This window comes from Saccopteryx bilineata, chromosome 2 (assembly GCF_036850765.1).
Source record: "Saccopteryx bilineata isolate mSacBil1 chromosome 2, mSacBil1_pri_phased_curated, whole genome shotgun sequence".
Classification (NCBI taxonomy): Eukaryota; Metazoa; Chordata; class Mammalia; order Chiroptera; family Emballonuridae; genus Saccopteryx; species Saccopteryx bilineata.
Window position 1 is genome coordinate 76,201,999 of NC_089491.1, and position 13,423 is coordinate 76,215,421.

General features: G+C 38.2%; 1 protein-coding gene across 3 annotated transcripts in view; it reads right to left on the reverse strand.

The window, feature by feature from the left end:
• Window positions 1-13,423, reverse strand: part of FREM1 (FRAS1 related extracellular matrix 1) — a 175,258-nt gene that overhangs the window by 61,018 nt on the left and 100,817 nt on the right. For 2 of the 3 annotated variants that reach the window (XM_066257282.1, XM_066257278.1), the window contains exons 20-23: window positions 9,781-10,003; window positions 6,266-6,410; window positions 3,173-3,314; window positions 223-418 (exon numbers count right to left, since the gene is read on the reverse strand). In XM_066257282.1, the coding sequence (XP_066113379.1) occupies window positions 223-418; window positions 3,173-3,314; window positions 6,266-6,410; window positions 9,781-10,003 (706 nt within the window). Of the gene's footprint in view, window positions 1-222; window positions 419-3,172; window positions 3,315-6,265; window positions 6,411-9,780; window positions 10,004-13,423 lie in introns of those variants that run through there. The other variant, XM_066257279.1, reaches the window with a different exon arrangement.

Here is a 13,423-nt window from a genome sequence, read left to right on the forward strand (position 1 = left end):
ATTAACCTCATAGATCCCAGGCAAGGTAGGCGAAGACTCAAAAGGGTTAAATCATAAATGATGGAATTTCAAGTATAAAGAAGGGAAGGAAAAGAAAAGAAGGGAAGGAGAAAGAGAGGGAAGGAAGGAGGGAGGGGCAGAAACTTGGAGTGCTTATACCAGCTCACTTTTGGTTAGGTTATAAAAGTTGACCCCAATAAACCTTGGTAGAAAAGCGTTTACCTTTCCCCATATCCTTGATGGTGATCTGACAGTCCAATGCAGGGGACCTGTTGTCGCCATCCCAGAGGCTGAAGGTGAAGCGGTCTTGGTTTGGGGAGTCCATTGCCCCAGTGTGTGTGTATCTCAGCAAGTTCAGATCCACTTCCTCCTGAGTGCATTTCATGCCAGCGTGGAGAGGGACCCAGTGCCTCCCTGTCTGAAAGGTGCCAGAATTAGCTGCCCATGCTTTCTTTTTTTCCAAGCTGTGTTAGTGGACATTTTCTATATCAGCCCAAACCTCCAATATAAATGATAGTTCAGAGAAACTCTAGATTCATTTTTTTTTACCATTTAGCCTTATTTTTCCTTTTATAGAAATATATTAAAACAATTTAAGAGTTTGGGGGAAATTGCATCAGCCAAAGGATTTTTGATAAAGTCATGTGGCAATTCAACAGCAATGCTACTTCCAAGGCATTTATCATAAGCAATCATAGCTGATTAAATATTCTAATTAATGAGAGCAGGTGGGTAATTGAGCTGCTGGAATAGATTCTTTAAATATTAAATGTGTTTCACCTGGGGTTTCCTAATTTTTTAGTTCATATAATTGTACAACTAATCAAAACTATATTATCAAATTGGTTTGCCATCGGGCTTATCTGAAGAAGATAAAACAAAAATAGGATGGAGGTCCTTATTTGTTATACAGTTTTAGCCTTACTAAAGGCAAAAAAAAAATTGAGCTCTCTATTACTCTCTACATTTATAATCTGAGTCTGCAAAATATGTATATATACAAACCATAAATATCAGAATCATTTTTAAAACTAGCCAACCTATAGTTAAGCCTATATTCTGTACAGAATTCAGTTCAGAAACTGTGGTATTTTCAATTAAGTGATGTTCTTATGCCAGGGGCAGTTGATAACTAAAAGTAGTAAACAATTTAACAATAAATCAGTGTGTGAGTAATAATTATATTGTTATTCTCTCAAAAAACATATAGCTTTTGCCAAGAACAACCCATAAAACTCATTTGACATAATTTTTTGAAATGTCATCCTAAAAATTTACCATGTGATACTATTTTGTGCTGTTCTTGTCAGTTTAAAAGACCTATTCATAAGATCTATTTGTAAATTTAATTTTTTAAAACAGAAATGTTTCTTTTTTTATATAGTATCTCTTTATTTATTTATTCATTTTAGAGAGGACAGAGAGGAAGAAGGAAAGAGAAAAAAAGGGAGGAGCAGGAAGTATCAACTCCCATATGTGCCTTGACCAGGAAAGCCCAGGGTTTTGAACTGGCAACTTCAGTGTTCCAGATCGATGCTTTATCCACTGCACCACCACAGGTTAGGATGTAAATTTAATTTTTAAAACAGATTCTCTTTCAGGTTTTAAACTGGGCAACCTGTAATTCTATTTAAATTTTTCCTTTGTAATCTTTTCCCAGGAAGTAAATACAGGAAAAATATCTTTTGCTCTCTCTCTCTCATCTCCATCTAATTTCCCACTTGTACTCCCAAATGTGAGCTTTGATTTAAAATCATTTGCAAACCCCTTAAGATGAAGAAAAGTCAGACTCAAGGTGGAGAAATGAAGGAAAGTCAACGAGAAACAAGAACCCTGAAAAAAACCTAGGAGTCCAGAATCTTGGCCCTGGTCTTGGAGAGACTTGGAGAACCCCTACAGAGCTGGGAGACAGTTACGTGGTGCCGTGCTGGGAGCCTGACCCCATCTGGATTTCCACATATCTAAAACACTTCAGTTCCCAAGCCACCCAAATGTGTGCTTTCTCACTGCATTTCTGCTTCATTACTCTTTGAAATGAAATAAGGACACAGCTGTACCTCAATTTAAATCAGTGATTGCTCTTCACTCTGATTCTCTATGGTCCCTAAAATCTAAGACAATTAAGCTGTTCCACACAGAATGAGTCCTTGCTGCCTTTCAAGAGGTGTCGACATGATATTAAAAGTTAAGCATACAGTCAAATAATCACATTGGGGATAGTTGGTGATGGTTGTTGCTATACTTAATCCGCCATTCAAATAAACCTTTTTTTTGAGAGGGGGGGGGGTGTGGGGGAAAAGTGAGAAGCATCAACTCGCAGTAGTTGCTTCCTGTATGTGCCTTTGACCAGGCAAGCCCAGGGTTTCAAATCGGCGACCTCAGCATTCCAGGTTGACACTTGATTCACTGTGCCACCACAGGTCAGTCAAATAAACATTTTGACAGATTATCAAGTGACCTTTTCAAGTGTCTGATCTGTAATTTGTGTTGGGCACCATGCATTACAGTCTGAATTGTTTGTTAAAGAACTATCTTTCTTTCATTGTACTGACTCTGCTTCTTTGTCAAGATCAGTTGACTTTATTTGCGTGTGTGCATTTCAGGGATCTCTATTCTGTTCCACTGACCTATTTGTCCTTTCACCAAACCCGCACTGTCTGGATTACTGCAGCTTTATAGCAAGTCTTGAAGTCAGGTAGTGTCAGTCCTTCAACTTTGCTCACCCTTGACACCAGGTTATATATTTTGTGCATTTTGCCTCTCCACATAAAGTTTAAAATCACTTTATTGATATTCACAACAATTGCTCTAAAAAAAGAAAGTTTATTAAATTTTCTTGTGTGCAACTAGCGGGAATGAGGATATCTTAAAGATTCTCATTAGGAATTAGACAACTTGCTTTACTCGTCAACTATCCCACCCCCAAATTTAGGTATACTCTCAGCAGGATGGGAGCAATAAAGAAGTTTAGTATTGGTTGAATTTACCCTGAGTTGAGTAAGAACATTTAGAATAGCATGGGTTAACCCCAAACTAGGAAAGTTAAATCTTTTACTTTAGAGAAAAATATGGCTTTTATTAGAGAATAAATACAGTTATAGAAAACTACATATTGAGAAAATTTGTATCGGCTTTATTAATTTTGAAAAATAAAGGTAAAACAGTGACTAACCTTAAGCTGAAGTTGCCCATTTTGGGGAAGTCTTTCAAATAAATAGTAAATCTTCTCCCTAGGTGAGTCTTCATCTGTGGCTGAAAGAACAGCGCTGGAAATAATACGAGTCTCGCCCATATTCACTGTCATTTCAGCCCTCCTATAAAAAGGAAGATGCTTGGGTTGATATGAAAATAGAAGTATTGCTTTAGTCGGGGACAGTTATTAATGACTATTACAGTTTCCAATCCTCAACAACTTGAGAATAATATTCAATATCCAAAGCATTGAAAATGATGAGTCAGCCTCAGGAATAGGCTCTCATTCCATTTCACACATAAAAGTCCTTAAAGACGATTAGTCAGCAGCAACGAATATGGTCTGAGGTAATTACATGCCGGTACTTCTAATTGTTTCTAATATTTTATTTCATACATCAGCTCCATAAAGAAAATGGTCCAGGTATCATTACTCTAATTTTACAGAAAGAAATTTACAGAGATTATTAAATCACTTACCCACAAGGGGTTCTGGTGCCGTTTATGACATACTGTTACAAGTTCAGTGATATTGTGGTGATCGGTGGCCCTCTACATTACTCTCCCTCTCCACGGCAGCATGTGCGAAAGGATCTAATACAGAGTCTGTCACATAGCTAGTGTTCTCTTCACAGGGACAGGGGGAGAGGAAAGTATGTCATGGTCGGAATTGCACCGAAAGAGCCCCAGGGACAAGAACGTGCAGGTCGTTTCTTTGGGAAGTGCTTTCAGAAACAAGAGATGGAGTGAGGAGTGAGAGAAGACAGGAGGAAGTAACAAACAAAGGGTGTTTTTACCACTGTGGGGCCCAGTGCTATTGGGACCCTCTGAAGAACTACATAAAATAGGTCTCAAATTGTGTTTCTGAAAGATAGAAGCCAGGGATATTTATTGTAGCCACTAGTTCCCACAGTTGAGGGCTGCCCTCAGAGGGATTTCTGCTGTGGCTAAACAGGGGCTGGGTGAGCCATGCTGCTGCTGAGAAAGCCATGGGGCAGAAAAGTGGAGTGATGCACTGTGGGCACATGAGGTGGGGCCTGGACCATGTGCACAGTCTGTTCCACCGCAGCCACAACTGCACTCACAGGTGAACTGAGAGGATGGCACCTGGGGAACCAAAAGCATCTACTGCAGCATCTAAAAGAAATATCCAGGATATGGTGTTGGATGTTCTAATAGGGTCCAGTAAGATGAGAAGAGCCTTTAGATTTGGTAGGAACCAAGGGAGCAGCTTGAATAAAGTGATGGAGGATGGAGACAGTGGGTAGACATGGAGGAAGCGAGCACAAACCATTCTTTCAAATAGTTTGAAATAAATGAGAAACCGGCTCATCCTTGTAGTTTTAGGATGAGAAGAGCTGTTTGTAAAAATAATAATAACTAACACTTTTAAGCTCTCACTATGCACTTGCTCATGTTTCAAGAAGTTTTACATATTCTAATTGTTTTAATCCTTGCAACAACTCTATGAAAAGGATATGCTATTATCCTCATTTACAAAGAGGTTGTCAAAGAGGTAGAGAGTGATTAAGTAACATAGTCAAGGTCACACCACCAGTCAGTGGTTGAACCAAGGCAATCTGGCTCCAGAATTTGATCTTGTATCTATTTGTTAGCAGAAGGAATAAAAGGGAGACTGGAGATGCAGGAGAGAAAATGTAATGGAGCACATTGAGGGAAGAGGCAAGAGGTGATATATCCAAGGACACATTTGTAAGGGAAAGAAGGGGGGATATATCTTCCTCACCACAAGAAAGAAGGAAAGAAAGAGAAAGGAGGAATTTTGTAAAAGGGCTGAAGGAGATTTGGTTGTAGGTAAAGCTATCCAGGAAGTTTAATAACAAGACTGCAGAAAGAAATAGATAGAATTGAGTGAGTGTCTTATTAATTTTACCTTATCTGGCGTCAGTTTTCTTTGTGGGGATAATAATTCCTACTCCCCCCAGTTTTGGTAGGTTTAAGAAAATAATATATGTGAAAAGATCCAACACACTGTCTGTCTTATAGCAAGCACTTAATAAACACCACTTTTCTCCTCCCTTCCTCCCTCTCAGGTAAAGTGAGGTCATTATAAAGGTTTCATAATACCGCTATATCCTCCATATTTTTATTTTTATAAATCAAATCATGTGATACCAATTGAACATTCCAGCTAGAGAAGAAGTTCAGTTGCCAATAAAAAGAGAAATGGCTGGAGCTATAGATATATAGTTGATAGAGATCATACTCTATGATCAAACTCTGATTAACTACAGAGGGAGATAATGAGAAAAACTGCAATTAATAAGATCAACTCAAAAATTTTTTTTAATTTTATTTATTCATTTTAGAGAGGAGAGAGAAAGGGAGAGAGAGAGACAGAGAGGAGAGAGAGACAGAGAGAGAAGGTGGGGAGGAGCTGGAAGCATCAACTCCCATATGTGCCTTGACCAGGCAAGCCCAGGGTTTCAAACCGGCGACCTCAGCATTTCCAGGTTGATGCTTTATCCACTGTGCCACCACAGGTCAGGCAACTCAAAATTTTTAAAAAGCAATTATTTGACATCGAGTGGCAAAGGGATGTTGATTTTTATGGAACATAGTAGAGGAATGGTGAACAATGAAATACCAAGATAATAAAAGAAGTGGCATGGGCATATTTTCCTCAGCTGCTTTTAAAAGTTTGACCAAATAAATCCACAGTGAAGAGTTTCTGCAGTTAATATTATCACACTTTAGTTGAATCTATATATTAATTGTATTTGATGCATGTATATGCATGTGCTTAAATAGTTAATATGCTGTTCATTTTATACTATATGTTCAGTTGTTCTTAACTGTTTATAGTTAAATAGAAATTTCAGAGAAAAACTAAATAATTAAAGGGCTCATTTGAGCATTGTTAAGGAGTGGTTACATTAATGAACATTTGCACCTAAGTTGTAGGTGCCTGGATAGGTGGGACACACTGTGATAGACAAGGAGCACTCAAGGACTGCTTTCCCTCTGAGGACACACACTACATTTACACCTAGCCTGCCACACCTCGGAATTTTACAGAGAATCTGAGAGGAACTCTCTTCAGGCAGCTTACTTGGTCAGCGTTGGTTTCTCATCATTGACTGGGGTGATGTCTACGGAAATGGTCTTTAGTATCTTATGTTTCCCATCTGACAACTGGATTGTGAAGTCATCAGCAAGGTTCTCTGAGTCATCATGTACATACATCAACCTCATTCCTGAAAGAAGGGGGGGCAAGGACTATAAAACTTTCTTATGATTAGACTATTCCAAAACATGTCACAGATAATTTTTTAACTTCTAAGCCATTGGTATAAGCAAGAGATCACTAATCAGTGCAATAGGGTGAAATTAAACTGTTTTATGAAATAAGAGTATCTTTTTAGCTCATTAAAAAGTCCTATTTAAATACAGTAGTGTTTGATAAGGGTCTTATTTTAAATCGGTGAGAAAAGTATATATTACTTTATAAATTACATGAGACCAATGGTATCCAGGTGCTCAAATGAAATAGAAAAGTAGTTTATTACTTGGGGAAAATTATAGTTAGATCCCTACCCTACTTCAAGTTAAAATCTAAAATAAAATCTAGATGAATCAAAATTTAAATATAAAACTATTATTAAAAACCTATATAAGCCTGACCAGGCGGTGGCGCAGTGGATAGAGTGTTGGACTGGGATGCAGAGGACCCAGGTTCGAGACCCCAAGGCCGCCAGCTTGAGCGCGGGCTCATCTGGTTTGAGCAAAGCTCGCTAGCTTGGACCCAAGGTCGCTAGCACGAGCAAGGGATCATTTAGTCTGCTGAAGGCCCACGGTCAAGGCACATATGAGAAAGCAATCAATGAACAACTAAAGGGCCACAACGAAAAAAAATTGATGCTTCTCATCTCTCTTCATTCCTGTCTGTCTGTCCCTATCTATCCCTCTCTCTGACTCTCTGTCTCTGTCAAAAAAAAAAAAAAAAAAAAAGTATTGAAAAAACCAATATAAGACTGGCCAGTTGGCTCAGTGATAGAGCATCAGCCAGGCATGTGGAAGTCCCTGGTTAGATTCTTGGTCAGGGCACACAGGAGAAGTGATCATCTGCTTCTCCACTCTTCCCCATCTTCTCTCTCTCCATTATCTCTCTATCTTCTCCTCCCACAGTCATGGCTCAAATGGTTTGAGCAAGCTGACCCCGGGCACTGAGGATGGCTCCATGGCCTCACCTCAAGTGCTAAAAATAACTTGGCTGTGAAGCAATGGAGCAGCAGCCCCAACTGCACTGAGCACTGCCCAATAGAGGGTTTGCCAAGTAAATCCTGGTCAGGGCACATGCAGGAATCTGTCTCTCTGCCTCCACGCCTCTCACTTAATAAAAAGAAAAAGAAAAAAACCCCTATATAACATTCATATGAAAATGCAGAGACCCAAAAAACCAAAATAGTCTTGAGAAAGAACAACAGTTTTGGACCTACAATTTTCCATTTCTGTACTTAAAAACATAAATTAAAAGGCAAAAAAAGTATAAAAAACTTTATTTATAAAATGTGACAAAAATATAAAACATTATTTAATGATTTCTTATAATGATCTCAAGTCAAGATAATAAGAGTCTTCATATTGGCTATAAAATTTGCAAAGATCTTTAATTAATATTCATTATTGACTAGGTAATAGGCATGATTATGTACAAGGTGGCAATGGCAATTCCTCTAAAAGTATTATAAATGCTCATCTTCTGTTGCCAAGTAGTCTTATTAAAAAACTTCATGAAAAAGAAGTACTAAGAGATGTGCACCAAGATTTATGTTACATAAATATGTGTAAGATATATTTGATATGTAACTTGTAATATCAAAAAATTTAAAACTATCTGCATACTTAAAAACATACTTTAAAAAATTATAGTGCATATGTCCATAGAATGGAAAATTGTAGTTATCACAAGCCATGTTTTCAATTAATATCTTAAAGGTAAAATATTGCTTAAAATAAATAATAATAAATAGATTAGATAGTATGCTAACAATTTTATGAGTTCTATATGTTTGAGGGTGGGGAATGTGTGTGAGAACATACTATAGTTAAAAAGAGCCTGACCAGGCGGTGGCACAGTGGATAGAGCGTCGGACTGGGATGTGGAAAGACCCAGGTTTGAGACCCCGGGGTTGCCAGCTTGAGCATGGGCTCATCTGGTTTGAGCAAAAAGCTCACTAGTATGGACCCAAGGTCACTGGCTCGAGCGGGGGGTTACTCAGTCTGCTGAAGGCCCGTGGTCATGGCACATATGAGAAAGCAATCAATGAACAACTATGGTGTCGCAACGAAAAACTGATGGTTGATGCTTCTCATCTCTCTCCGTTCCTGTCTGTCTCTATCTGTCCCTCTATCTGACTCTCTCTCTGTCTCTATAAAAAATTTAAAATTATAAAAATTTAAAGTTAAAAAGAATTTAGCCATAAATGAACTAAAAATAAAATAGAAGTGAACATCTAATCTCTGAGAATATCACCAAAATATTAACTTAGATGAACAATTTTTATTGTTCTTTAAAATGACTGTATAGTGCAAACTTCACACAATATGCATATAATTATTTAGACTAACAATAGCCAATTAATATTATTTTTTTAAAATATGATATCTTTGAGAGTAAAATTTGAATTATTTTTTTTCCTGTGTTGTAAATTCGGGAAAACAAAAATTGTGATAATGTATTGTATTATTTGCTTCAAATGGTTTGGTAATATCATTTAAGCTCTAGAATTTATATTTTTGCAGATGATAAAAACAGAAATATGCAAATTAGTCTTTCAAATTCAAACATGAGATGACATTGTATAACTATCGTAAAATTATACTCTAGTTGGGGAAAGGAAAAATTAGAAGTCAGTAGGACATATTGGACAAGTGTTAAGACAAAGCACAAAAAAAGGGATGGTTTGGAGAGTCTCAGTGGGCCTCAAGGAGGAGATCAATAGGAAACTGATTCTGAAGGCACAGTATCAGCTAGTGGGAGAAGGAGGGGGAAGGACCCTCCAGGCTGGGTAAACAGAATACACAAAGACGGGAAGGAGAGTGAGAGGAGGCAGTGATTCTAGAATCATGCCTTTCTCCAAAATTTCAAAGTATTTATATATATAATAGGTTTATATCAATTTTTTAAAAAGAGCAATTAAAAACATTATTCAGGTTACTATTGCAATGTCATTTCCTTAAAGAGGAAATCATCTCCTCAGAGAATAATGAATTATTATACATGGTCCACATTTGTTTCAACTGTGGAAATTTGGGCAGACAAATCTCTTCAAATTTAGTTCCATGACATTAGAAGCTTGAGCTAAAATACCAAAAAAAAAATTATTTTTATTGGTGCTCTAAAAGTGAAATAAAACAGATTATTTCCTTTTCAATTACCCACTCTCTTTAGCTGCATCTTCAAGTTCTATATTAATCCAGAGCCAAAAGCAAATACTTGAGGGATAAATTAATAAAGCAGATAAGTATCATTTCTTTACTTCCTGTTTCTATGACTTACAATTATCTTTTCTGGGTAAAATTTTTCAATCAAGCAAAAACAAATAAAAGTGGAACATGATATACCATTCTTGAGAAGTTCCATGGAGAAGTTGTAGACAAGTTCATGCTTCTGGCCAGGGTTGGCTGGCTGCTTATATTGAGGAAAGTCTTTGCTAAACACCCCATTGATGAGGAGGCCATGGCGTGGTTCATGAGTGATGCTGAATAGCAAGGGGTCCTTGGGAATGTCCAGGTCAGCAGCATTGATGATGGAAGAGTCCAGCTCTTTTGCCTGACCTTCACACACCTAAACGACAAGTTAGAAAAGTCAGCTGCATGTGCCTGACCTATGGTGGCACAGTGAATAAAGCGTCAACCTAGAACTCTGAGGTCGCCAGTTTGAAATCCTGGGCTTGCCTGGTCAAGGCATATATGAGAGTTAATGCTTCCTGTTCTCCATTTTTCTCTCTCTCTTCTCTCTAAAATGATTAAACAAAATCTTTAAAAAATTAGGCCCTGGCTTGTTGACTCAGTGGTAGAGTTGGCCTGGCTGATTCCCAATCAGGGCACAAAGGAGAAGCGACCATCTGCTACTCTACCTCTCTGTCTCTGTCTCTGTCTCTCTCTCTCTTCCTGTCCCACAGCCATGGCTCAAATGGTTTGAGCAACATTGACCCTGGGTTCTGAGGATGGCTCCATGGCTTCACCTCAGGCACTAAAATAGCTTGGTTGCCAAGTAACAGAGCAGTGTCTGATAGGGGGCTTGCTGGGTGGATCCTGGTCAGGGTACATACAGGTTTCTGTCTCTGCTTCCACACCTCTCACTTAATTAAAAAAATTTTTTTTAAGTCAGCTGTAGATGAAATAAAACTAGTCTTTTTTTTTCCTTTTTTTTCTCTTAAGCTGGAAATGGGGAGAGACATTCAGACAGACTCCCGCATGCGCCCGACCGGGATCCACCCGGCACGCCCACCAGGGGCGACACTCTGCCCACCAGGGGGCGATGCTCTGCTCATCCCAGGCTTCGCTATGTCGCGACCAGAGCCACTCTAGCGCCTGGGGCAGAGGCCAAGGAGCCTCCCCAGCGCCTGGACCATCCCTGCTCCAATGGAGCCTTGGCTGCGGGAGGGGAAGAGAGAGACAGAGAGGAAGGAGGGGGGGGGTGGAGAAGCAAATGGGCGCTTCTCCTATGTGCCCTGGCCGGGAATCGAACCCGGGTCCCCCGCACGCCAGGCCGACGCTCTACCGCTGAGCCAACCGGCCAGGGCCAAAACTAGTCTTTCTTTTGGCCAATTGTTCAAAAAGAAATAATCCTAAAATATTCTATTACAAATTTTCCATGAGATTTGTGTGTAATGAGTTCTAAATTTTTCTGGTTTAACATAACCTTAAGAAACAAGAAGAAATCTAGTAATTATTCTCACATTAGTGTAGTGTTGAAGATTTCAAAATACTTTATTCATTTCCATGATAGACAAAGGATAGTGTGTGTGTGTGTGTGTGTGTGTGTGTGTGTGTGTGTTTTCACAGAATTTCATAATTCAAAAGTTGGGGGGAAGCAACCAAAAGATTTTGCTTTCTGGAAGTGACAGAGAAGTTCACTTATAAAACTGAGTGTACGCAGACCCTTCACCTTCAGATTCTAATCCGTCATTTTAACCTCCTGGACCTTGTTCCATTTATAATTCTTATGTTTCTGCTTTAGAAATGGCACATACACACTGGGATTATTTGGTGTTTTTACTTTTTGTCATTGCAGTAAAAACTTTTGTATTTCCATTGAAATTAACAACAATGGAGAAGGGTGCTTCTGGATGCATAGTAGTATAAATATTAATTCAGGGTTCCCCATTTCCCCCCAATCCTCACACCTCTAATTATCCAGAACTACCTTCCACCACTCTCACACCCCATGTCATGTTTCCTACTCCTTAAAGTGCACAGAGAACTGAATGTTTTTTTTTATTTCATGTAGGATTTGGTCATTTAGAACTCGACATGGTACTTAGATGTCTTGATCTTTTTCTTAAAGTAAGAATAAAAAAACAAGAAATGTTTCTTTTTTTTTTTAATTTTATTTTATTTGTTGACTTTACTGAGAGAGGAAAAAGAGACAGGGCCATTGATCTGTTCCTGTATGTGCCCTGACCAGGGATCAAACCAGCAACCTCTGTACTTCCGGATGACTATCTAACCAACTGGGCTATCCAGCCAGGGCAATATTTCTGTTTTCAATTTTGAAATATAGTAAGATCTAATTTAAAAGAGTGTATCAATTTAATATATGCTTATCGCAAATCTACAATGTCACTGTGCTGCATTCTGTGTGGAATATAACTATTCTAAAGAGTCGATATTAGATGGAACTGTGAAGGCCTGTCCAACAATAATTATAGTGCAAGGAAGAAAATGTCTAGTGCTACTAAATATGGATAAATAGGAAGTGCAAAAGGTGAGAGAGACCAGGAATGTCATTATGGCTGAGTGGGCATTTTAGCCTTGAAAGATATACATATTTGGTTTAGATTTGTGAAAATAGCCTGGCCTGTGGTGGTGCAGGGGATAAAGCAACCACCTGGAATGCTGAGGTCACCTGTTCAAAACCCTGGGCTTGCCTGGTCAAGGCACATATGGGAGTTGATGGTTCCTGCTCCTCTCACCTTCTCTCTCTCTCTCTCTCTCTCTCTCTCTGTCTGTCTCTCTCTCTCTGCTCTCTAAAATGAATAAATAAAATCTAAAAAAAATTAAAAGAAAAAGATTATTGAAAATGGCCTTTCCTTCAGCCTCTTTTATTGACTTTAATGGGAGCCTTCCTGCAATTACTTTTCACTGAATTTGCATAAAGAAGAATCACTTGCAATATTTGATACTTGGGCTAAAATTATGTTGTTTTTTTCTAATCTGGCCCTACATATTAAAGATGAAGATGGCATCAAAAAATTTAATGCACAATGAGGGATTAAGCAAAAAAGGACAAAAGAAAGAAAACACTCATAGACAGACACAAACAACAGTGAGGTGATTGCAAGGGGGAGTGGAGGACAGTATAGGGAGATAAATAGTGGCAAACGAAGACTCGACTTGGTTGTGAGCACACAATACGGTGTACAGATGATGTGTTGTAGAATTGGGCACCTGAAACCTGTATAGTTATGTTAACCAGTGTCAACCCAATACATTTAATTTCAAAAATAAAATAAAACTTTGAATAATGTAATGCACAATGATATAATTATGAAATCTTTTTTGATGGTAGCTTGTCTTTTTCTCCAAGAAATTTGAATAAAGCAACCTAAAAATATGTTTTAATTATCCTCTCTCATAGAGCTTGAGACTCCCAGACTCATTGTTTGGCAAAGATGGTAAATCAGTTTACAAGATGACTGGGAAATTTTATTGAAACAATGTGGGATTCTTCTTTTGCTCACTTGTTTATTGAGATCATAAATAAAAGGTTTAGATCAATACACACAAAATACAGATACTCACTAGTAGAGAGATTTGAAATGGATTATATCACCAACCAAACCTAACATTTTTTGCATGTTGCACACAACTTGATGGAAGCCCAGCTATCTACAAAATAAGTATTCTTTTTGACAAGAAAGCAAAATTAATGACTTTTATTTTTAAAAAATCACTTGAAGCTTAAAACCAGCTCTGCTAGTTACACATAGGGCTTCACATTTGTCATTCTTCAATAGTTTCTCTAAGGAATGCTGAGAAA